General features: G+C 43.9%; 1 protein-coding gene across 1 annotated transcript in view; it reads right to left on the minus strand.

The window, feature by feature from the left end:
* Positions 1 to 26,315, minus strand: part of slit3 (slit homolog 3 (Drosophila)) — a 443,755-nt gene that overhangs the window by 125,619 nt on the left and 291,821 nt on the right. Inside the window, 5 exon segments of the mRNA XM_036969807.2 lie at positions 5,591 to 5,662; positions 6,456 to 6,527; positions 11,497 to 11,568; positions 20,515 to 20,659; positions 22,513 to 22,676. Of these exon segments, the coding sequence (XP_036825702.2) occupies positions 5,591 to 5,662; positions 6,456 to 6,527; positions 11,497 to 11,568; positions 20,515 to 20,659; positions 22,513 to 22,676 (525 nt within the window).

Raw genomic sequence — 26,315 nt, forward strand, 5'->3', positions numbered from 1 at the left:
TTACAGGGCGGGTAAAAACAGCTTGATTGCCGTAGCAACACCAGGGGAACTGGGCAGAAAGGGGGTGGTGCTTCAAAAACAGAAGTTCCGCACCATCTTTAATTAAGCCTCTCACATCTTAGCAGACAACAGTACTTGAGGGTTCGAACAAAAAAACAGGTTTGTGATTTGGTTCATACTGGTGAACCGGCGTTTGAGTTGTGTGATTAGAATATCAACAGTCTCTAATCCCTGGTATATCTCGGCATGCAGCATTCAAAACTACGTTTACATTGTGTACAGCTCGACGGACATAAAATGCACAATGTCTCAGGAAAGTCTGGGTTGGCAATACTCAGCGCAGAAAACAGTGGGGCCTGCAACCTGGACCTACAGGCCGTGGAGAAAACATTTGCACACAAAAAGAGAGTACTACAGGAGACCAGAGGCCAGGGAGTCTCTCAAGTTGGATTACATTTCATTTATCTTGAATATTGCCACCCTTTTGTGTAGGCTATTAGCCAGACAAACCCCTTTCAACAATATATAGTGGCTGAAGTTATCCTCAAGCCGACTACTTTTTCATCATTGTTGGCTATTTGATGTGTGAATTTTCTAAAAAGTTCCTAAAGAGCAGCTAAATACAGTATATAGTTATAGATAGTACACTGCATAATAAAACAGTCCCTAGTAAGCTAGTGTTTTGAGGGTGGACTGACTGTAAAGAGCAGCTAAATACAGTATATAGCTATAGATAGTACACTGCATAATAAAACAGTCCCTAGTAAGGTAGTGTTTTGAGGGTGGACTGACTGTAAAGAGCAGCTAAATACAGTATATAGCTATAGATAGTACACTGCATAATAAAACAGTCCCTAGTAAGCTAGGGTTTTGAGGGTGGACTGACTGTAAAGAGCAGCTAAATACAGTATATAGCTATAGATAGTACACTGCATAATAAAACAGTCCCTAGTAAGCTAGGGTTTTGAGGGTGAACTGACTGTAAAGAGCAGCTAAATACAGTATATAGCTATAAATAGTACACTGCATAATAAAACAGTCCCTAGTAAGGTAGTGTTTTGAGGGTGGACTGACTGTAAAGAGCAGCTAAATACAGTATATAGCTATAGATAGTACACTGCATAATAAAACAGTCCCTAGTAAGCTAGGGTTTTGAGGGTGAACTGACTGTAAAGAGCAGCTAAATACAGTATATAGCTATAGATAGTACACTGCATAATAAAACAGTCCCTAGTAAGCTAGGGTTTTGAGGGTGAACTGACTGTAAAGAGCAGCTAAATACAGTATATAGCTATAGATAGTACACTGCATAATAAAACAGTCCCTAGTAAGCTAGGGTTTTGAGGGTGGCTGTATTATTTGACATTAATAGACTGGTTTTACGCACAACAACTTTCTATTCAAGCTGGGAGAGAGCAGAGGACGGTTCATGCAGGTTCAGGTAGGCTATACTGGACAGTTGTACATTCAAAAACAATGTATTGGTAGTTGATCAGCATGCTGTTCCATCAAACATTTATTTTACAATCTGCAATGTTTGAATTTCCCACTGCGACACTGTGTATAGCTTTGTGAATAGTTTTGACTTAAATCTGCTTAATAAATCAAGCAGATTTAAGTCAAAACTGTAGCTTGGCCACTCAGGAACATTCACTGTCTTCTTGGTAAGCAACTAGTGTAGATGTGGCCTTGTGTTTTAGGTTATTGTCCTGCTGAAAGGTGATTCATCTCCCTTGAATGGGGATACCTGTTCTAGTATTTCTATTTATTTGTCTATACAGATGTAGGATCTCAATTTGAGCCAGTTTGCTACAGCAGGAAAATGATCCTGCAGAAACAGTAGAAATCTGTGATATCCTGCAGAAACAGGAAATGTGAATTATTAGGTGGATTATAATTAATGGACATCTGTGTACAGTAGGTGTTGATAGATTTTTCATAAGGAAATATTCTAAGTGGAAATTAAAATTAAAATACACTACAAGTTTAACGTTTTTAGGGTGATTACATTACGATCCTACATCTGTAGCTATCCTTCCCCCATTCTGTCCATTAGCTAATGCAACTCTCTCTCTATCCCCCTCTCTATCTACCCCTCTCTCTCTATACCCCCCCCCCCTCTCTCTCTCTCTACCCCTCTCTCTCTCTACCCCTCTCTATCTCTCTCTCTCTACCCCTCTCTCTCTCTCTACCCCTCTCTACCCCCCTCTCTCTCTCTCTCTCTCTCTCTCTCAGCCTGCCTGACAGTTGACTAACACTGAGCCGAGTTAGTTCAATTATTGAGAGGCTTTCTAATGAGGGTTTGCCGCAGAGAAAATACACACATTATTAGGATGCTTGCAGGGAAAACTAATTACATTTGGGAGGGATTGGAAACTAAACAGAGAAAAAAACGAAGAAAGAAAGAAAAGCAAGGAAGATTTCCCATGTGTTTTTGGGATCGGCAACAGACACTGGTTTGGGGAGTTGTTTTTATTCAAACAAACTTCTATAAGAACAGGCCTATCCATTCCAGGGCCTTATAGTATTTACTTAAACGTAGCAAGTCATTTATATCCTTGGTGCCAAGCATACCAGCCAGCCATACCAGCCAGCCATACCAGCCATGCTAGCCATACCAGCCCTGCTAGCCATACCAGCCATGCTAGCCATACCAGCCATGCTAGCCATACCAGCCATGCCATACAAGCCATGCTAGCCATACCAGCCATTCCATACCAGCCATGCTAGCCATACCAGCCATGCCATACCAGCCATGCTAGCCATACCATACCAGCCATGCTAGCCATACCAGCCATGCCATACCAGCCATGCTAGCCATACCAGCCATACCATACCAGCCATGCTAGCCATACCAGCCATGCTAGCCATACCAGCCATGCCATACCAGCCATGCTAGCCATACCAGCCATGCAAGCCATACCAGCCATGCTTGCCATACCAGCCATGCTAGCCATACCAGCCATGCTAGCCATACCAGCCATGCTAGCCAGGCAGGCAGCGGGCCGTACTGCTGTGTGTTTATAATATGCTGATCTCCACTTTACTGGAAACACTTGCTGACATTCCAGGAAGAGAAAGGAACCCATTTCTCCATCATTCATTCCCCATCCATCCTCCAAATCATTACAGTGTGTGTGTATGTGTGTGATTCAACAAGCACAAACAGCCAGCAGCATTAAAAAGCAGCAGATTTCCTTAAGTTAGACCATTAAACACAGTCATTATGTTTGAGCTACGTTTCCATGTCTACATCAATAAAACTAGGTGTGAGAGATCTGCTTTGTAATCAGGTCCAATTGAAATGTTAATGATGTTGCGTAAGGTGCTCCCTCTCCGGTGAAAGAAACAAAAGCATTGTTTCATCCCTCTCTTCTCTCTCTGATGGCCACACATCGGCCCAAATGGTCCATTATACACTCGAAAAGGGGTTTGATGTTCGACTCTCTCTGCTTCCCTGTGATTGACTGGTTTTATGAAGCACAACATTACCTATTGCTTCTCTATGTGCTCTGCATCGTAACCCTTTTCCAGAGTGAATTAGCTTTGTGCAACACACAAACACACACACACAAAGATAGTAAGTTCACCCTTGAAGAAACATGTGTACTTACTGAAATACACAATATTATACACTGCTCAAAAAAATAAAGGGAACACTTAAACAACACAATGTAACTCCAAGTCATTACATTCTGTGAAATCAAACTGTCCACTTAGGAAGCAACACTGATTGACAATACATTTCACATGCTGGTGTGCAAATAGAATAGACAACAGGTGGAAATTATAGGCAATTAGCAAGACACCCCCAATAAAGGAGTGGTTCTGCAGGTGGTGACCACAGACCACTTCTCAGTTCCCATGCTTCCTGGCTGATGTTTTGGTCACTTTTGAATGCTGGCGGTGCTTTCACTCTAGTGGTAGCATGAGACAAACTCTAAAACCCACACAAGTGGCTCAGGTAGTGTAGCTCATCCAGGATGGCACATCAATGTGAGCTGTGGCAAGAAGGTTTGCTGTGTCTGTCAGCGTAGTGTCCAGAGCATGGAGGCGCTACCAGGAGACAGGCCAGTACATCAGGAGACATGGAGGAGGCCGTAGGAGGGCAACAACCCAGCAGCAGGACCGCTACCTCCGCCTTTGTGCAAGGAGGAGCAGGAGGAGCACTGCCAGAGCCCTGCAAAATGACCTCCAGCAGGCCACAAATGTGCATATGTCTGCTCAAACGGTCAGAAACAGACTCCATGAGGGTGGTATGAGGGCCCGACGTCAACAGGTGGGGGTTGTGCTTACAGCCCAACACCGTGCAGGACGTTTGGCATTTGCCAGAGAACACCAAGATTGGCAAATTCGCCACTGGCGCCCTGTGCTCTTCACAGATGAAAGCAGGTTCACACTGAGCACATGTGACAGACGTGACAGTCTGGGGACGCCATGGAGAACGTTCTGCTGCCTGCAACATCCTCCAGCATGACCGGTTTGGCGTTGGGTCAGTCATGGTGTGGGGTGGCATTTCTTTGGGGGGCCGCACAGCACTCCATGTGCTCGCCAGAGGTAGCCTGACTGCCATTAGGTACCGAGATGAGATCCTCAGACCCCTTGTGAGAACATATGCTGGTGCGGATGGCCCTGGGTTCCTCCTAATGCAAGACAATGCTAGACCTCATGTGGCTGGAGTGTGTCAGCAGTTCCTGCAAGAGGAAGGCATTGATGCTATGGACTGGCCCGCCCGTTCCCCAGACCTGAATCCAATTGAGCACATCTGGGACATCATGTCTCGCTCCATCCACCAATGCCACGTTGCGCAACAGACTGTCCAGGAGTTGGCGAATGCTTTAATCCAGGTCTGGGAGGAGATCCCTCAGGAGACCATCCGCCACCTCATCAGGAGCATGCCCAGGCGTTGTAGGGAGGTCATACAGGCACGTGGAGGCCACACACACTACTGAGCCTCATTTTGACTTGTTTTAAGGACATTACATCAAAATTGGATCAGCCTGTAGTGTGGTTTTCCACTTTAATTTTGAGTGTGACTCCAAATCCAGACCTCTATGGGTTGATACATTTGATTTCCATTGATAATTTGTGTGTGATTTTGTTGTCAGCACATTCAACTATGTAAAGAAAAAAGTATTTATTAAGAATATTTCATTCATTCAGATCTAGGATGTGTTATTTTAGTGTTCCCTTTATTTTTTTGAGCAGTGTACATCAGTAGTACTGACAGTAGTTGCAGAGAAACAAGTCAAACGGTCCCTTAGGAATCTCAGCTGAGCCGTGAGGTGGAGAATTATAGTATCAGGAAAGTAAAAACCAATAGGCTACAACGTTCTGCTACACATAGAAACACAACCAATAGTGTTTTGGTCATTAGTTATAGGTTGTTTTTAAGGAGATGTAAATGTGGCTCATTTGGCCAATATCTCTCGTTTATTGATGGTGCTGGCTGAGCGGGTGGGCCCTAAAGGGTTACGCACCCAATACATACGGACGGCCGGTGCATTTCTCAAGCGTCTAATAAATAAAAATATCTTTCCGGTCACTTGTCTGTTGCCAGATTTTCCAAAGGGAGACCCTGTGTACTTACAGCAGCTGCAGAGAGACAAGCCCATCAAACAACCTCTTAGGAATCTCAGCTATCTTGTTCCCGTACAGGACCCTGTGGAGACACATACATAGTGCAGACATTGTAGAGGATCTCAACAAAGATGGATCAGTGTGTGTGCATGTGTGTGTGTGTGTGTGTGTGTGCCTGCGCCTGTAATTCTACATGTGTACTATCAGTTTCCCCCAGTACTCCCATTCCCAGCCTGACAGTACATGACATGTACACTTATATTTCATGACATTCTGAGCAAATGAAGTCTCTTTCAGCCCGGTGCTGTTATTGGCGTCAGGCCTCCAGACACACAGTCTGTTTAGCAAATGGCTGCCTATTCCCTATAAAGTGCACTCGTTTTGACCAGGACCCATAGTAGGGCACTTAGTAGGGAATAGGGTGCCATTTTGGATGCAGACCACAGACATAGGAAGATGAATCCCCTGTCCTGTCTGCTGATTGGCTATATAATATGCAGAGGCTTGTGTGTCCGCTGCTGTCCGTCGGGCGGCGTCTTCGTCACATCACTACAGTGATTTTAAAGGATTCTTTTGTTAAGCTCCCACTGTCACATGACCATTTGTACAACGTTTAGCCTAACCACTGTGTTGTGCTGTTAGACACTGGGTTCTAATTTGCTTTGCCATGCTCCACCTGGCTGTCCTACCATCTTAGAGTCAGCTGTCATGGAGGAGCACCGTGCCACCACCACCAGACTCTAATTATCCCTGCCAGTGAGACGGAAGACGTCTTTATTTATTTCTACACTGTGTGTGTGTGTGTGTATGTGTGTGTGTATGTGTGTGTGTGTGTGTGTATGTGTGTGTTATGATGCAGCAGCATATTCACTTACAGTGAAGTCAGGGAGCGTAAACCAGTGAAGGCGTCAGCAGCAATGTCAGAGACTTGATTCTTGCTCAGATCACTGGAAGAACATTGGAGATAGAGAGAGAGAGAGAGAGAGACAAAATGTTTCACTGTAATAGTGAAGGTGTAAACTTGGCAGTAGAAAACCTAAACAGTATATTTGACCTCTCAGCTTCCCTATCGAATCTAAAAATGTCAAGCAGACAACCTAAGAAAATGAACAACAATGGCAAATGGTTTGATAAAGTATGCAAAAACTTAAGAAAGAAATTGAGAAACCTATCCAACTAAAAACCAGAAAACCTGAGCCTACTCTTTCAATATGGTGAATCACTAAAACAATACAGAAATACACAACGGAAAAAGATGGATCAGCACATCAGAAATCAGCTCAATGTAATTGAAGAATCCATAGAATCGAACCATTTCTGGAAAATTGGAACACACTAAACAAACAACAACATGAAGAGTTATCTATCAAAAATGGAGATGTGTTTGAATAAACCACTTCTACAATCTTTTTGGCCCTATTAACAAAGAGCAAACAGCAAAAATATATGCATGATCTTAGAATCAACTATTAAAGACTACCAGAACCCACTGGATTTTACTATTACATTTGATGAGCTACAGGATAAAATACAAACCCTCCAACCCCAAAAGGCTGTGATGTTGAGAATATCCTAAATAAAATTATACAATACACAGACCACAAATTCCAAATAGCTATAAAACTATTTTACATAATCCTTAGCTCTGGCATCTTCCCCAATATTTGGAACCAAGGACTTATCACCCCAATCCACAAAAGTAGAGACAAATTTTACCCAAATAATTACCATGGGATCAAATGGGATCCCTTAATGCTCCAATCCCGTTAGCGGGATAGATTTGACAACATCCAGTGAAATTGCAGTGCGCCAAATTCAAACTACAGAAATATAAATATTCAACATTCACAAATATATAAGTGTAATATATCTAAATAAAGCTTAACTTCTTGTTAATCCAGCCACTGTGTCAGATTTCAGAAAGGCTTTATGGTGAAAGCACACCATGCGATTATCTGAGGACAGCGCTCCACATACAAAAACATGACAATCATTTTTCAATCAGGCAGGTGCGACACAAAAGTAAGAAATAACAATATAATAAATGCCTTACCTTTGAAGATCTTCATCTTTTTGCAATCCCAAATGTCTAAGTGACACAATGAATGGTTGTTTTGTTTGATAAATTCCTTCTTTATATCCCCAAAATGTACATTTATTTGGAGCGTACCGAAGAAAAACAACACGGAGCGTTCTCTTGTTCACGCGTACCAAAAGACTAGAGACCTTAGGACTACTTCTTCATTTCTCAAAAGAAAAACATTGAAACATTTCTCAAGACTGTTGACATCTAGTGGAAGCCATAGGAACTGCAATCGGGGCCCTAATAAATCAGGTTTCCCACAGAAAAGCATTGGAAAACACAATGACCTCAAACAAATGTTTCCCTGGATGGATTGTGCTCGGGGTTTCACCTGCCAAATCAGTTATGTTATACTCACAGACATTATTTTAACAGTTTTAGAAACTTTAGAGAGTTTTTTTTATCCAATACTACCATGCATATCCTAGCTCCTGGGCATGAGTAACAGGCCTTTTACTTTGGGCACGCTTTTTATCCGGACAGGAAAATACTGCCCCCTATCCCAAAGAAGTTAAATTGTCTTCTTACCGAAATACCGTACGGCAGACCACATATTCACCCTGCACACCCAATGTATGAAGAGCAGAATTAGGACTATATCCACTAGTTATCAAAATTCAGAAAAGAGTTGGTAAAATCTACAACCACCTAAAAGGAAGTGATGCCCACACATTCCACTACTCTCTTACAGAGAGATTAACCTAGAGAAGAGTCCCCTCAGACAGCTGGTTCTTGGGCTCTGTTCACAAACACAAAGGAACCCAACAGAGCCCCAGGATAGAAACACATGTAGACACAACTAAATTATGAGAAAGCAAAAAGATAACTACTTGACACACTGGAAGAATCAGCCAAAAAACAGAGCAAATTGGAATGCTAGCCCTAAACAGAGAGTACACAGTGGGAGAATACCTGACCACTGTGACTGACCCCAAATTAAAAAAATCCTTGGCTATAGACAGACTATGTACTTAGTGCTCATAACCTTGCTATTGAGAGAGGCCGCCATAGGCAGACCTGGAGAGAGAAGACAGGCTATGTACCCACTGCCCACAAAATGAGGTGGAAACTGAGCAACACTTCTTAATCTCCCGCCAAATGTGTTACCACATTAGAGACACATATTTGTAATTACGGGTCTTGTCTCGTGTATTGTTGTGCATTTTTTATTACGGGTCTCGCCCCGTGTATTGTTGTGCATTTGTTATTACGCGTCTCGCCCCGTGTATTGTTGTGCATTTGTTATTACGCATCTCGCCCCGTGTATTGTTGTGCATTTGTTATTACGCGTCTCGCCCCGTGTATTGTTGTGCATTTGTTATTACGCATCTCGCCCCGTGTATTGTTGTGCATTTGTTATTTCGGGTCTCGCCCCGTGTATTGTTGTGCATTTTTTATTACGCTTCTCGCCCCATGTATTGTTGTGCATTTTTTATTACGCTTCTCGCCCCGTGTATTGTTGTGCATTTTTTATTACGCTTCTCGCCCCGTGTATTGTTGTGCATTTTTTATTACGCTTCTCGCCCCGTGTATTGTTGTGCATTTTTTATTACGCTTCTCGCCCCATGTATTGTTGTGCATTTTTTATTACGCTTCTCGCCCCGTGTATTGTTGTGCATTTTTTATTACGCTTCTCGCCCCGTGTATTGTTGTGCATTTTTTATTACGCTTCTCGCCCCGTGTATTGTTGTGCATTTTTTATTACGCTTCTCGCCCCGTGTATTGTTGTGCATTTTTTATTACGCTTCTCGCCCCGTGTATTGTTGTGCATTTTTTATTACGCTTCTCGCCCCGTGTAGAGTATTGTGGGTCTCGTGGGTATTTATTATTGGTTTCCCTGTGTTTCCCTGTGTTTTTGTGTATTTTGGGCAGAGTATTAAACCCCCCTATTACGAATTCCTGCGCCTGTCTCCAATCATTTATACAACGTGACAGAATAACCCACCCTAAATGGAGACAGCGGGAATGTCCCGTCGGATGCCAACGCAACTTCGGAAGCTGTAACTGGCCCGTCCACCGCCTCAGCTTCGGCAGCTTCAACTGGCCTTTCTGACACAGCTGCAACTGGCCCGTCTGACACCACCGCAACTTTGGCAGATGCAACTGCTCCGTCAGATGCTGCAACTTCGCAGCTTCAACTGGTCCGTCTGACGCCGCTGCAACTTCGTCAGCTGCAACTGGCATGTCCGATGCCGCCGCAACTTTGTCAGCTGCAACTGGCATGTCCGATGCCGCCGCAAATTCGGCAGCCGCAACTAGCATGTCCGTCGCCGACACAACTTCGTCAGCCGCAACTGGCATGTCCGATGCCGCCGCAACTTCGTCAGCTGCAACTGGCATGTCCGATGCCGCCGCAACTTCGTCAGCTGCAACTGGCATGTCCGATGCCGCCGCAACTTCGTCAGCTGCAACTGGCATGTCCGATGCCGCCGCAACTTCGTCAGCTGCAACTGGCATGTCCGATGCCGCCGCAATTTCGTCAGCTGCAACTGGCATGTCCGTCGCCGACACAACTTCAGCAGCTGCAACTGGCATGTCCGTCGCGGACACAACTTCAGCAGCCACAACTGGCATGTCCGTTTCCGACACAACTTCAGCAGCTGCAACTGGCATGTCCGTCGCCGACACAACTTCAGCAGCTGCAACTGGCATGTCCGTCGCCGACCCAACTTCAGCAGCTGCAACTGGCATGTCTGTCGCCGACACAACTTCAGCAGCTGCAACTGGCCCGTCTGAGGACGAAGCAACTTTGGCAGCTGCAGCTGGCCCTGACCGACCCGTACCATGTTCCTGTGGTCGTCCTCGAGGCCGGTGTCATCCCGCTGCTGGTGCAGCGCGTCAGGGTAGGGGTACGGTCACGGTTTCTCCCAGTATTGCTGCTCATTCCGTGCACCAGTTCCGGAGGTCTACGTCACCGGCATCTAGGCGTCATGGAACTGTCTCGTTACTTACACCTGATTCCTATTACTTATTTATTATTGGTTTAACCTCGCTCTTTTGTTTGGGTTACATCCCAGTGTTTTTGTATATGCGTTTGTTCTGGGCTTCGTCCCCGTGCTTTTTCCAAGTCATGTTGTATATTTTGGGTGGAGTATTAAACCCCCTTATTACGAATTCCTGAGCATGTCTCCAATCATTTATACAACACAACATTGAATATATAACAGACTCACATCCTTTTGAATTGAATATACATATAACACTCACATCCTTTTGAATTGAATATATAACAGACTCACATCCTTTTGAATTGAATATATAACAGACTCACATCCTATTGAATTGAATATATAACAGACTCACATCCTTTTGAATTGAATATATAACAGACTCACATCCTATTGAATTGAATATACATATAACACTCACATCCTTTTGAATTGAATATATAACAGACTCACATCCTTTTGAATTGAATATATAACAGACTCACATCCTATTGAATTGAATATATAACAGACTCACATCCTATTGAATTGAATATAAAACAGATAGACTCACATCCTATTGAATTGAATATATAACAGACTCACATCCTTTTGAATTGAATATATAACAGACTCACATCCTTTTGAATTGAATATATAACAGACGCACATCCTATTGAATTGAATATAAAACAGATAGACTCACATCCTATTGAATTGAATATAAAACAGACTCACATCCTATTGAATTGAATATAAAACAGATAGACTCACATCCTATTGAATTGAATATAAAACAGACTCACATCCTATTGAATTGAATATATAACAGACTCACATCCTATTGAATTGAATATAAAACAGATAGACTCACATCCTATTGAATTGAATATAAAACAGACTCACATCCTTTTGAGTTTCTTGTATGGAGAGAAGGCTCCAGCAGGGATGTTCTTGATCAGGTTCTGTTCCAGACGACTGATGGGGAGGTGGAAAGAGGGAGAGGAGGAGAGGGGGGAGGGGGGAGAGAAACATCAGGTTACTTAAATAAATACATTCTCAATTATCCTGGTCTTTCAGATAAATATACAGTATGACTCTTAAGGGAGAAAGTGTTTGTCTGAGTGTCTGTTCATGTCCATGGCCTCCTCCTCCTCTTCCACCTCCTTCTCAAATCAAATGTTATTAGTCACATACACATATTTATCAGATGTTATTAGTCACATACACATATTTATCAGATGTTATTAGTCACATACACATATTTAGCAATGTTATTAGTCACATACACATATTTAGCAGATGCTATTGCAGGTGTAGCGAAATGCTTGCGGTCCTAGCTCCAACAGTGCAGTAGTATCTAACAATTAACAACAATACACACATCAAAAAGTAAAATAATGGAATTAAGAAATATATATACAGTTGAAGTCGGAAGTTTACATACACCTTAGCCAAATGCATTTAAACTCAGTTTTTCACAATTCCTGACATTTAATCCTAGTAAAAATTCCCTGTCTTTGGTCAGTTAGGATCATCACTTTATTTTAAGAATGTGAAATGTCAGAATAATAGTAGAGAGAAAGATTTATTTCATCATTCATTTATTTCAACACATTCCCAGTGGGTCATAAGTTTACATACACTCAATTAGTATTTTTTAAATTTTTATTTTATTTATTTCACCTTTATTTAACCAGGTAGGCTAGTTGAGAACAAGTTCTCATTTGCAACTGCGACCTGGCCAAGATAAGGCATAGCAGTGTGAACAGACAACACAGAGTTACACATGGAGTAAACAATTAACAAGTCAATAACACAGTAGAAAAAAGGGGAGTCTATATACATTGTGTGCAAAAGGCATGAGAAGGTAGGCGAATAATTACAATTATGCAGATTAACACTGGAGTGATAAATGATCAGATGGTTATGTACAGGTTTAGATATTGGTGTGCAAAAGAGCAGAAAAAAAATAAATAAAAACAGTATGGGGAGGAGGTAGGTGAAAATGGGTGGGCTATTTACCAATAGACTATGTACAGCTGCAGCGATCGGTTAGCTGCTCAGATAGCTGATGTTTGAAGTTGGTGAGGGAGATAAAAGTCTCCAACTTCAGCGATTTTTGCAATTCGTTCCAGTCACAGGCAGCAGAGAACTGGAACGAAAGGCGGCCAAATGAGGTGTTGGCTTTAGGGATGATCAGTGAGATACACCTGCTGGAGCGCGTGCTACGGATGGGTGTTGCCATCGTAACCAGTGAACTGAGATAAGGCGGAGCTTTACCTAGCATGGACTTGCAGATGACCTGGAGCCAGTGGGTCTGGCGACGAATATGTAGCGAGGGCCAGCCGACTAGAGCATACAAGTCACAGTGGTGGGTGGTATAAGGTGCTTTAGTGACAAAACGGATGGCACTGTGATAAACTGCATCCAGTTTGCTGAGTAGAGTGTTGGAAGCAATTTTGTAGATGACATCGCCGAAGTCGAGGATCGGTAGGATAGTCAGTTTTACTAGGGTAAGTTTGGCGGCGTGAGTGAAGGAGGCTTTGTTGCGGAATAGAAAGCCGACTCTTGATTTGATTTTCGATTGGAGATGTTTGATATGGGTCTGGAAGGAGAGTTTAGAGTCTAGCCAGACACCTAGGTACTTATAGATGTCCACATATTCAAGGTCGGAACCATCCAGGGTGGTGATGCTGGTCAGGCGTGCGGGTGCAGGCAGCGAACGGTTGAAAAGCATGCATTTGGTTTTACTAGCGTTTAAGAGCAGTTGGAGGCCACGGAAGGAGTGCTGTATGGCATTGAAGCTCGTTTGGAGGTTAGATAGCACAGTGTCCAAGGACGGGCCGGAAGTATATAGAATGATGTCGTCTGCGTAGAGGTGGATCAGGGAATCGCCCGCAGCATGAGAAACATCATTGATATATACAGAGAAAAGAGTCGGCCCGAGAATTGAACCCTGTGGCACCCCCATAGAGACTGCCAGAGGACCGGACAGCATGCCCTCCGATTTGACACACTGAACTCTGTCTGCAAAGTAATTGGTGAACCAGGCAAGGCAGTCATCCGAAAAACCGAGTATTTGGTAGCATTGCCTTTAAATAGTTTAACTTGGGTCAAACATTTCGGGTAGCCTTCCACAAGCTTCCCGCAATAAGTTGGGTGAATTTTTGCCACAACTTTGGAAGTATGCTTGGGGTCATTGTCCATTTGGAACACACATTTGCGATCAAGCTTTTCCTGACTGATGTCTTGAGATGTTGCTTCAATATATCCACATAATGTTCCTTCCTCAAGAAGCCATCTATTTTGTGAAGTGCAGCAGTCCCTCCTGCAGCAAAGCACCCAAACAACATGATGCTGCCACCCCCGTGCTTCACAGTTGGGATGGTGTTCTTTGGTTTGCAAGCCTCCCCCTTTTTCCTCCAAACATAACGATGGTGATTATGGCCAAACAGTTCTATTTTTGTTTAATCAGACAAGAGGACATTTCTCCAGAAAGTGTTTTACTGCGGATATAGATAATTTTGTACCTGTTTCCTCCAGCATCTTCACAATATCCTTTGCGGTTGTTCTGGGATTGACATGCACTTTTCGTACCAAAGCACATTCATCTCTAGGAGACAGAACGCGTCTCCTTCCTGAGCGGTATGATGGCTGCGTGGTCACATGGTGTTTATGCTTGCGTACTCTTGTTTGTACAGATAAATGTGGTACCTTCAGGCGTTTGGAAATTGCTCCCAAGGATGAACCAGCCTTGTGGAGGTCTACAATGATTTTTCTGAGGTCTTGGCTGATTTCTTTTGATTTTCCCATGAGGTCAAGTAAAGATGCATTGAGTTTGAAGGTAGGCATTGAAATACATCCACAGGTACACCTCCAATTGACGCAAATTATGTCAATTAGCCTATCAGAAGCTTCTAAAGCCATGACATATTTTCTGGAATTTTCAAAGCTGTTTAAAGGCACAGTCAACTCAGTGTATGTAAACTTCTGACCCACCGGAATTGTGATACAGTAAATTATTGTCACGTTGTTCGTAATAATGATGGTCGGACCAAGGCGCAGATTGAATATGTCCGTAAACACACACATTATTAAATACAGAACAATAGAATACAGTATCTACATATGAGATGAGTAAAGCAGTACGTACACATCATTAAATACAGTAGAATAGAATACAGTATCTACATATGAGATGAGTAAAGCAGTACGTACACATCATTAAATACAGTAGAATAGAATACAGTATCTACATATGAGATGAGTAAAGCAGTACGTACACATCATTAAATACAGTAGAATAGAATACAGTATCTACATATGAGATGAGTAAAGCAGTACGTACACATCATTAAATACAGTAGAATAGAATACAGTATCTACATATGAGATGAGTAAAGCAGTACGTACACATTATGAAAGTGACTAGTGTTCCATTATTAAAGTAGCCAGTGATTCCATGTCAATGTACATGGGGCAGCAGCCTCTAAGGTGCAGGGTTGAGTAGCTGGGTGGTAGCCGGCTAGTGATGCCTATTGAACAGTCGGATGGCCTTGAGATAAAAACTATCTTTCAGGCTCTCGGTCCCAGCTTTGATGCACCTGAACTGATCTTGCCTTCTGGATGATAGCGGGGTGAACAGGCCGTGGCTCTGGTGGATGTTGTCCTTGATTATATTTTTTGCCTTCCTATGACATCGGTGCTGTAGGTGTCCTGGAGTTTTCTGAGGGTCTTAGGGGCAAGCCAAATTTCTTAAGCCTCCTGAGGTTGAAGAGGTGCTGATGCGCTTTCTTCACCACACTCTCTGTGTGGGTGGACCATTTCAGATCGTCAGGGATGTGTACGCCGAGGAACTTGAAGCTTCCACCTTCCCTACTGCGGTCCTGTCGATATGGATAGGATATGGATATGTGCTAGGGGCGATGTGGATAGCTCTTTTGTTTTGTTGAGGGAGAGGTTATTTTCCTGTTACCGCTCCCCCAGGGCCCTCACCTCCTCCCTATAGGCTGTCTCTTCATTGTTGGTAATCAGGCCTACTACTACCCTGCCACATACGTCATATGGCTCATACATATGTCTCATACATATGTCTGAGCCATTGTACTGAAGCTTTGCCTGTTTGATTGCCTTATGGAGGGAATAAGTACACTGTTTGTATTCAACCATATTTACAGTCATCTTGCCATGGTTAAATGTGGTGGTTTGCGCTTTTCGTTTTGCGCAAATGCTTCCATCTATCCACGGTTTCTGGTTTGGGTAGGTTTTAATAGTCACAGTGAGACCTGGCCCAGTGGGCGGTGTTGTCTGGGAGATGGAGGATGGAAGTGGGCTGCTGTGCTTTGTGTCTGTAGTGGTATCTGGGGAGGGTAGTGCAAGGCCACTCAGTACTTCAGCCACAGAGCTACTGGGCAAGGGTCACCCCCCGCCACGATATCTCCTAGTCCCACCCCTCTGTCCCCCGTGCCTGTCCCCTTCGCTACCTGCTGCAGCCCCCACTCCCCCGCCACGATATCTCCTAGTCCCTCAGTCCTCCTCTCTGCAGCCCCTCAGTCCTCCTCTCTACTCCCCCAAATCTCTCAATCCCACCCTCTGTCCCCCTACCTCACTACACCACCATCTATCTGGGTTTACTCTGCAGTAGGGTTGTGATGAAACCTGTATTGCAATATGTTATCCATGGCAAAAATGAAAACAGGAAGCAGACCAAACTGTTTGGTCCTTTAAAAACCTGCAGTAAGTAAAGTATTGTGTGAAATAGCTTGGAAAATAAATACGTGAGTCTGGATGACAACATAATGATGTTTGTTTCAAACATTAGAGCTGTTTTCCTAAAGAAGTGAAACCCTCATTGTGTTTTTGTTTCCTTGCCACGATATTAAAGGGTATCGCGATTCTGTTATTGTTCTGGCCCTTCTCTGGAGGCATGTGTGTGTCTGTTAATGGCTCCTAGTAAGGGAATGATGCTAAAGGAAGATAATGATTGCATATAAAGTGCATTCGAAAATTATTCATATCTCTTCCTTTTCCGCATTTTGTTACGTTACAGCCTTATTCTATAATGGATTAAATAAAATAATGTATTAATCAATCTACACACAATACCCCATAATGACAATGTGATAACAGGTTTTACATTTTTTAACCAACTGTTTTAAATATAAAAAACAGAAACACTTTATTTACATAATTATTCAGACCCTTTGCTATGAGTGTCACGTTCTGACCTCTATTTCTGTTTTGTATTTATTTAGTATGGTCAGGGCGTGAGTTGGGTGGGCAGTCTATGTTTGTTTTTCTATGTTTTGGGGCATTTCTATGTTTTCGGCCTAGTATGGTTCTCAATCAGAGGCAGGTGTCATTAGTTGTCTCTGATTGAGAATCATACTTAGGTAGCCTGGGTTTCACTGTGTGTTTGTGGGTGATTGTTCCTGTCACTGTGTTTGGTGTCACAGGATAGGACTGTTTTGCGTTTTCACATTTCTTGTTTTTGTTAGTTTGTTCATGTGTAGTGATTTAGTAAAACATGAATAACCACCACGCTGCGCTTTGGTCCGCTTCTCTTCCTCCTACAGACGAACGCCCTTACAATGAGACTCAACATTTTGCTCAGGTGCATCCTGTTTCCATTGATCATCCTTGAGATGTTTCTACAACATGATTGTAGTCCACTTGTGGTAAATTCAATTGACTGGACATGATTTGGAAAGGCACACACCTGGCACACACAGTGCATGTCAGAGCAAAAACCAAGCCATGAGGTTGAAGGAATTGTCTATAGAGCTCCGAAACAGGATTGTGTCGAGGCACAGATCTGGGAAGTGTGCCAAAAAATTTCTGCAGCATTGAAGGTCCCCAATAACACAGTGGCCTTCATCATTCTTAAATGGAAGTTTAGAACCACCATGACTCTTCCTAGTGCTGGTCGTCCGGCCAAACTGAGCAATCGGAGGAGAAGGGCCTTGGTCAGGGCCAAGAACTCGAGTTCCTCTGTGGAGATGGGAGAAACTTCCAGAAGGACAACCATCTCTCCAGCACTCCACCAATCAGGCCTTTATGGTAGACTGGCCAGACGGAAGCCACTCCTCAGTAAAAGGCACATGACAGCGCAGTTAGAGTTTGCCAAATGGCCCCTAAAGGACTCAGACCATGAGAAACAAGATTCTCTGGTCTGATGAAACCAATATTGAACTCTTTGGCCTGAATGCCAAGCGTCACGTCTGGAGGAAACCGGGCAACATCCCTACGGTGAAGCATGGTGGTAGCAGCATCATGCTGTGGGGATGTTTTTTAGCGGCAAGGACTGGGAGACAAGTCAGGATCGAGGGAAAGATGAACGGAGCAAAGTACAGAGAGACCCTTGATGAAAACCTGTTCCAGAATGCTCAGGACCTCAGACTGGGGCGAAGGTTCACCTTCCAACAGGATAACGACCCTAAGCACATAGCCAAGAAAACGCAGGAGTGGCTTCGTGACAAGTCTCTGAATGTCCTTGAGCGGCCCAGCCAGAGCCCGGACTTGAACCCGAATGAACATCTCTGGGGAGAATTGAAAATAGCTGTGCATTGACACTCCCCATCCAACCTGACAGAGCTTGAGAGGATCTGCAGAGAAGAATGGGAGAAACCTTCAAGCTTGTAGCTTCATAGAAGACTCAAGGCTGTCATCGCTGCCAAAGGTACTTCAACAAAGTACTGAGTAAAGGGTCTGAATAGCTATGCTAAATTACATTTTATTTTTTATGATTTTTTCAAAAAAACTGTTTTTGCTTCGTCATTCTGGGGTATTGTGTGTAGCTTGATGAGAGAGAAAAAACGATATCATGAATTTTTGAATAAGGCTGTAACGTAACTAAATGTGGAAAAAGTCAAGGGGTCTGAGTACTTTCCGAATGCACTGAGTATACAAAATATTTGACTGACCAGACTGACAGACTGACTAGGTGAAAGCTGTGATCCCTTGTTAAATCCACTTCAATCAGTGTACTGTAGATGAAGGAGAGGAGACAGGTTAAAGACGTTTCTTTATGCCTTGAGAAAATTGAGACATGGATTGTGTTTGTGTGCCAATGAGGGGGTGCATATTAAGATACAAGATTTAAGTGTCTTTGAATGGGGTATGGTAGTTGGTGCCAGGCGCACCTGTTTGTGTCGAGAATTGCAACGCTGTTTTTCACACTCAACAGTTTCCCGTGTGTTTTAAGAATGGTTCACCACCCAAAGGTTATCCAGCCAACTTGACACAACTGTGGGAAGCATTATAGTCAACATGGGTCAGCATCCCTGTGGAACGCTTTTGACACCTTGTAAATTCAATGCCCCAACGAATTGAGGCTGTTCTGAGGCCAAAGCGGGTACAACTCAATATTAGGAAGGTGTTCCTAATGTTTGGTATACTCAGTGTATATTTAGGAAGGAACAGGGAAAGCTTATACAGAGACGTATACAACACAGACTCTGCTCCAAGGGATCTATTTCCTCTGATTCCTAAACTACAGATTGAGTGGATGTTGTTTTGGCTGTCGTTCCTGAGCGGTAGGTGTAACAGTAATTCGAACCTGGCAGAGGAACGTGAAAACAATTCTTAGAGAAATGACTATCGGACCCCAGCAAAGTCCTGACAATACATCATTTCATTAGTGGTATATCATTTCTGGCTATAGAAAGCGCTGTAGTAATGTATCCTACCTTCCTTCCTTAACATATCCATTTGTTATTCAAAGGTCATACACTATTGGCACAACAATAGCGGTGTAGAAACGGTACATATCAGAGCAATTACCCACCTGTCCTTTAGCGCAAACAAGAGCAGGAGCGATCGATATGTATATCAAATATCCTGACTGAGAAGATATGGACGCGCTCCAAAGTAGAGCGGAAATCCAATCAGCCTGGGGTACGAGGCAGCAGACAAACACGCCGCACAGCCACACACACACACACACACACACACACACACACGCACAAAAACACACACACACACACACACACACACACACACACACACACACACACACACACACGCACAAATACACACATCCCCCCCAAACAAGGGTGGTAGGGTCCTAGAAAAGCTGCACCTTATCTCAGTAAGTCAAGCCACTAACAAGGCCCCATGGGGTGCAGAGAAATGTCTGAGCCACCTAGCTGAGACTGATCTCTGAGATGGGGCAGGCAGAGAAACCGCAGATCCATAGGTGAGGAGTCCACCTGTGTGTCAGTCAGCCACTCAGCCAGTCAGTCAGCCAGACAATCAGTCAGTTAGCCAGCCAGCCAGTCAATCAGTCAGTTAGCCATTGAGCCAGTCAGACAGCCAGTCAGTCAGTAAGTCAGCCAGTCAGCCAGCCAGTCAGTTAGCCAGTCAGTTAGTCAGTTAGCCAGTCAGCCAGCCAGCCAGCCAGCTAGTCAGTTAGCCAGTCAGTCAGCCAGCAAGTCAGTAAGTCAGCCAGCCAGTCAGTTAGTCAGTTAGCCAGTCAGTCAGCCAGCCAGCCAGCCAGCCAGCCAGCCAGCTAGTCAGTTAGCCAGTCAGTCAGCCAGCCAGCCAGCCAGCCAGCCAGCCAGCCAGCTAGTCAGTTAGCCAGTCAGTCAGCCAGCCAGCCAGCAGCCCAGGGGATAGGAGATGATGTTTATGTCTCAGTACAGAGTAGAGACAGACACCAGGCACCTGGACCAGCAGTAATGAGCCTGTTAACTGATGGAGCTAATGGGGTTTGTTCCATTACAGGAGCAGGTAGGTAATAAACACACAGGACGGTTTGTACAAAAACAAAAAGACCCATGTGTTTTGTACAAAAACAGGATGTTTCCATATGAATGTTCTGAAAATGTTCTGAGTGTACCAATAATGAAGACAACGGGTGATATACATGAATAAAAGTAGTGATTGTTAAAAAGCATTGTGGAGTAAAGTTAGTCTACTTACATCTCTACGATGCCCTCTGGTAGGTTGGCAGGGATCTCCGTCAGGCCCTTGCGGCGACAATCCACAATGTTGTTGTTGCAGGTGCAAGAGGCCGGACACACTGATGCTTGGGGAATACAGGTATGAGGCTTCACCTGAGCTGGGCCTGAGAAAGAGAGAGAGGGTGATAGAGAGAAAGAGGAAGACAGGGAGATCAAGAGAGAGAGAGAGCAAGAGAGGGTGATAAGAGGAAGAGAGAGAGAGAGAGAGAGAGGGCGATAGAGAGGGAGAGAGAAAGAGGGAGAGCGAGAGAGACAGAGAGGGAGCGAGAGACAGAGAGAGAGAGAGCGAGAGGGTGAGAGAGAGCGAGAGAGGGAGAGAGAGAGAGACAGAGAGGGAGAGACAGAGAGAGAGAGAGAGAGAGAGAGAGAGAAGGAGCAAGAGAGAGAGAGAGGGAACGAGATAGAGAGAGGGAGAGCGTGAGGGTGAGAGAGAGCGAGAGAGGGAGAGAGAGAGACAGAGGGGGGGAGAGAGAGAGAGAGAGAGAGAGAACGAGAGAGAGAGGGAGCTTTTTTTACCTTTTTTTTTACCAGCACGGGGGCTCTCTCTACTCTCTCTCAAATGTATATTTAAGGGGCTTTATTGTCATGGGAAACATATGTTTACATTGCCAACGGAAGTGAAATAGATAATAAACTAAAGTTAAATAAACAATCAAAATTAACAGTAAACATGACACTCACAAAAGTTCCAAAAGAATAGAGACATTTCAAATGCCATATTATGTCTATATACAGTGTTGTAATGATGTGCAAATAGTTAAAGTACAAAAAGGAAACTAAAACATAAATATAGGTTGTATTTACAATGGTGTTTGTTCTTCACTGGTTGCCCTTTTCTTGTGGCAACAGGTCACAAATCTTACTGCTGTGATGACACACTGTGGTATTTCACTCAGTAGAAATGGGAGTTTATCAAAATTGGATTCGTTTTTGAATTCTTTGTGGGTCTGTGTAATCTGTGGGAAATATGTGTCTCTAATGTGGTCATACATTTGGCAGGAGGTTAGGAAGTGCAGCTCAGTTTCCACCTCGTTTTGTGGGCAGTGTGCACATAGACAGTCTTCTCTTGAGAGCCAGGTCTGCCTACGGCAGCCTTTCTCAATAGCAAGAGTCTGTACACTCAAAGATTTCCTTAATGTTGGGTCAGTCACAGTGATCAGGTATTCTGCCACAGAGTACTCTCTTTTTGGGGCCAAATAGCATTCTAGTTTGTTCTGTTTTTATTTGTAATGTGTCAAGTAATTATCTTTTAGTTTTCTCATGATTTGGTTGGGTCTAATTGTGTTGCTGTCCTGGGGCTCTGTGGGGTCTGTTTGTGTTTGTGAGCAGAGCCCCAGGACCAGCTTTGCTTAGGGACTCTTCTCCAGGTTCATCTCTCTGTAGGTGATGGCTTTGTTATGGAAGGTTTGGGAATTGCTTCCTTTTAGGTGGTTGTAGAATTTAACGTCTCTTTTCTGGATTTTGATCATTAGCGCGTATACCCAATAATTCTGCTCTGCATGCATTATTTGGTGTTTTATGTTGTACACTCACAAAAGTTCCACAAGAATAGAGACCTTTTCAATGTTATGTTATGGCTATATACAGCATTGTAACAATGTGCAAATATTTAAAGTACAAAAGGGAAAATCTCTCTCTCCTCTCTTTCCCTCTCCTGTGGTAATTAAGGGGCTGACTCTGAGGCGGACAACTGTACTTCTGCTGCGTCTGCCTGCTGGAGATTCCTCGGCTGATTTATGGCTGCAGGGAGGGGGTGGGAGGTGTTCATTAAGCCCAAAAGTGAAAACTTTTACCAATTATATCCTGGAGTAAATTAAACAGGAACACCAACCTATTCTACTGATTCAGTGGCTTTTCAATCTGAGCCATGAAAGAATGTGTTCATCTGGAGACAACATGCGTAGGTACATTGTTTAGTGTTTGTAGTACAGTGTGTTGTCATTGGGATTTAGTGTACCTGTACATGTGAAGTCTTTCTTCTGGACGTCAGGGATGTTGAGGCCCCTCATGTTGGCAGGGGCCATGCACTGGGTGAAGGGGGCCAGGCCCCGCCTCTGCCGCAGCCAGTCAGACAGCCAGGACAGGTGGCAGTCGCAGTGCAGATTGTTAGAATGTAGACGTCTGCAGAGGGAGGAGGGGAGAGAGAGGGAACTGCAGTAGTCAGTGCGTGTTGTTGGCTGCAGAGGGAGGGAGGAGAGAAATAGAACAGCCACAGTGTTCAGTGCCACAGTAGATGGCCAGTGGCATACCATGTATGAGAAAAATGACCAAGTCCAGTCTGAGAAGAATAATCCACTCACTGAAATATATGTCCACAAATTGTAAAGACCTATGGTTCCTCATGTCTAAGGCTACCTAGCAGATGGAACAGTGTTAGGAGTCCTCGTTCACTCATGGCAGCAGAGCTGTGTTAATGACTCTGTGACTCCTCTGTCCTTGACAGAGCTGTGGTTGTCATAACCAAGACCAAATAAACGCTACTAATATGTATCTGTATTTAATATGTATCTGTATCTAATATGTATCTGTATCTAATATGTGTCTGTATCTAAATATGTGTCTGTATCTAATATGTATCTGTATCTGTATCTAATATGTGTCTGTATCGAATATGTATCTGTATCTAATATGTATCTGTATCTAATATGTGTCTGTATCTAATATGTGTCTGTATCTAATATGTATCTGTATCTAATATGTGTCTGTATCTAATATGTATCTGTATCTGTATCTAATATGTGTCTGTATCTAATATGTATCTGTATCGAATATGTATCTGTATCTAATATGTATCTGTATCTAATATGTGTCTGTATCTAATATGTATCTGTATCTAATATGTATCTGTATCTAATATGTATCTGTATCTGTATCTATAATGTGTCTGTATCTAATATGTATCTGTATCTAATATGTGTCTGTATCTAATATGTGTCTGTATCTAATATGTATCTGTATCTAATATGTATCTGTATCTAATATGTGTCTGTATCTAATATGTATCTGTATCTAATATGTATCTGTATCTAATATGTGTCTGTATCTAATATGTATCTGTATCTAATATGTATCTGTATCTAATATGTATCTGTATCTAATATGTATCTGTATCTAATATGTGTCTGTATCTAATATGTGTCTGTATCTAATATGTGTCTGTATCTTTTTTTTATTTTTATTTTACTAGGCAAGTCAGTTAAGAACAAATTCTTATTTTCAATGACGGCCTAGGAACAGTGGGTTAACTGCCTGTTCAGGGGCAGAACAACAGACCTTGTCAGCTCGGGGGTTTGAACTTGCATCTTTCCAGTTACTAGTCCAATACTCTAACCACTAGGCTACCCTGCTTCCCCTGTCTGTATCTAATATGTATCTGTATCTAATATGTATCTGTATCTAATATGTATCTGTATCTAATATGTATCTGTATCTAATATGTATCTGTATCTAATATGTATCCTTCTGCAGATGCAAGAATGGTCTCTCTCTTTTGGCCAACACCTTCTTTTCCTCAAGTTCTCCCTCCCTCAAAGAAGAGGACAGGACACAATACACTGGGGCTAAATCCCTATCTCACAACAGCCATTACGGGACCGACGGGGCGAGAGGAGAGGAGCTGAGAGGAGAGGAAACAGAGGGAGCGAGGGAGGGAGGGGGGAGAAAAAGTAATGTCAGCAAATAAAACAGGCTCTATACCCTTTACAAAAAGTCTGCAAATGAAATAGGGGTGTGATCCGGTTAGGGGACAGGAATTGCTCATTGAGGATAGCAGCGTGGGCTGTAGTTTTAATGGAGCTCTTCCCATTATAAATCCAGTTTATAGCCTCCCGTTGTTCCGGATGAATTACACACCAGTGGGATCAGAGAGATGGACGGATGGAGGGGATGAGCTCCACACTGAGACGGAGCAGAGGGCTCATACACCACCACTCTGTGGTCAGATGTGTGTGCATGCTTATGTGTGTGTGCACAAAAAGGCAACTCATCTCATCCAGTGATCCACACACACTGTGAAAACGACTGGCTACCCCTTTAGCAGTAGGAGGCCTCACACTCTATTTGTCTGGAGTGATTGAATGGCAAAGCACCATGGGGTGATATCATTTGATCTAATTGAATGGCTGCTGGACAAAGCTCGTAAAGAGAGTGTTGGGGAGAGAAACAGAGAGAGAAATAGAGAGAGAGGGAGAGAGATAGAGAGAGGGTGCAGAGAGAGGGAGAGAGAGAGAGATAGAGAGGGTGCAAAGAGAGAGAGAGAGAGAGAGAGAGAGAGAGAGCGAGAGAGAGAGAGGGAGAGATAGAGAGAGGGTGCAGAGAGAGAGAGAGAGAGAGGGAGAGAGAGAGAGAGAGAGGGAGAGAGAGATAGAGAGAGAGAGATAGAGAGAGGGTGCAGAGCGAGAGAGAGAGAGAGGGGGAGAGAGAGAGAGAGGGAGAGAGAGAGCGAGAGAGAGAGAGAGAGAGAGAGAGGGGGAGAGAGAGAGAGAGAGAGAGAGATAGAGAGAGGGTGCAGAGCTAGGTAATCCAAGCTATTTCATTAGAGACCTGGAGCCATCCACCTTCCATCCCATCACTACATCGCCCCATCCCTGCTAAATGGATTACAGACATTTCTAAACATTTGATTTAATAAGTTGTTTTTACGAGCAGCAAATTCAATACAGAGATCTCAGGGATATTAGAGCCAGAAAATTCAATACAAAGGAACTGGGAGCAAGAGGAGTAGGGGGGAGCAGAGGGAGCCTCCGATAATTCAATACTGGCTAGGGAGCAGCAGGCTGGCCATCACAGCATCAGCAAATTCAATCCTGGGGAGGCGAGGAGGTGGAGAGGGGATGGGGAGGAGGAGGTGAGGGGGCTGGGGCTAAGCCTGTCTGAGGGGACTGATGGATGGAAGGCTTTCCAGAGCAGACTGCCGAGCCGGGGAGCATATAGCGTAGTCCTAATGCAGGGGGAGTGGACAGCTCCTGGCCTCCAGACCTCAGGCCCCAGAGGAGTACCGGCAGCAGGCAGGAAAAGAGCTGATGACTGGGGTTCTGGGGGCGAGGACCCTGCAGGGTCACTGTGACCCCTGAAACACTGTGGTTCTGAGATGAGCCCCGGGTGTTAAGGTCAGTCTGTCTATCTGTCTGTATGTATGCATCCCCAGACCCAGGCCCAACCAGATCAGACCTGTGTCTACTGTTGTCACTGGATCGATGAGCAGTGAAACACTCAGATCACATGGTCATAAGAACCCCAGAGCCCACTGCTAATACACAAGGTCAGCCACAGAATGGAAACATCCTGTGAGGTTGAACACTGTGCAATGATTTTAATTGATTGAGGTCGGGGAGACAGTGGAAGTGGAGTGGGTACAGTAAAACAGTAATGCACCGGTCACAGAGGACAGAGACAAAGACAATACCTGCTTAAAACAAAACAGCATAGACCAGCATAAATTTCAAGCTGGTCCACGCTGGTCTATGCTGGTCAAGCTGGTTAGTGCTAGTCGGATGCTGGTCAAGATGGTCTGACCAGCATGGTCTAGCTGGTTATGCTGCTCAGTTCTGGTCAAGCTGGTTAGTGCTAGTCGGATGCTGGTCAAGATGGTCTGACCAGCAGGGTCTAGCTGGTTATGCTGGTCAGTTCTGGTCAAGCTGGTTAGTGCTAGTCAGATGCTGGTCAAGATGGTCTGACCAGCAGGGTCTAGCTGGTTATGCTGGCACACCAACCGTCCATGTGTTTTCCCTAGTGACCAGCCTTTTCTGTTTTTGGTGGTGA

Source organism: Oncorhynchus mykiss, chromosome 25, assembly GCF_057628025.1.
Source record: "Oncorhynchus mykiss isolate SJ-2025 chromosome 25, ASM5762802v1, whole genome shotgun sequence".
NCBI classification, from domain to species: domain Eukaryota; kingdom Metazoa; phylum Chordata; class Actinopteri; order Salmoniformes; family Salmonidae; genus Oncorhynchus; species Oncorhynchus mykiss.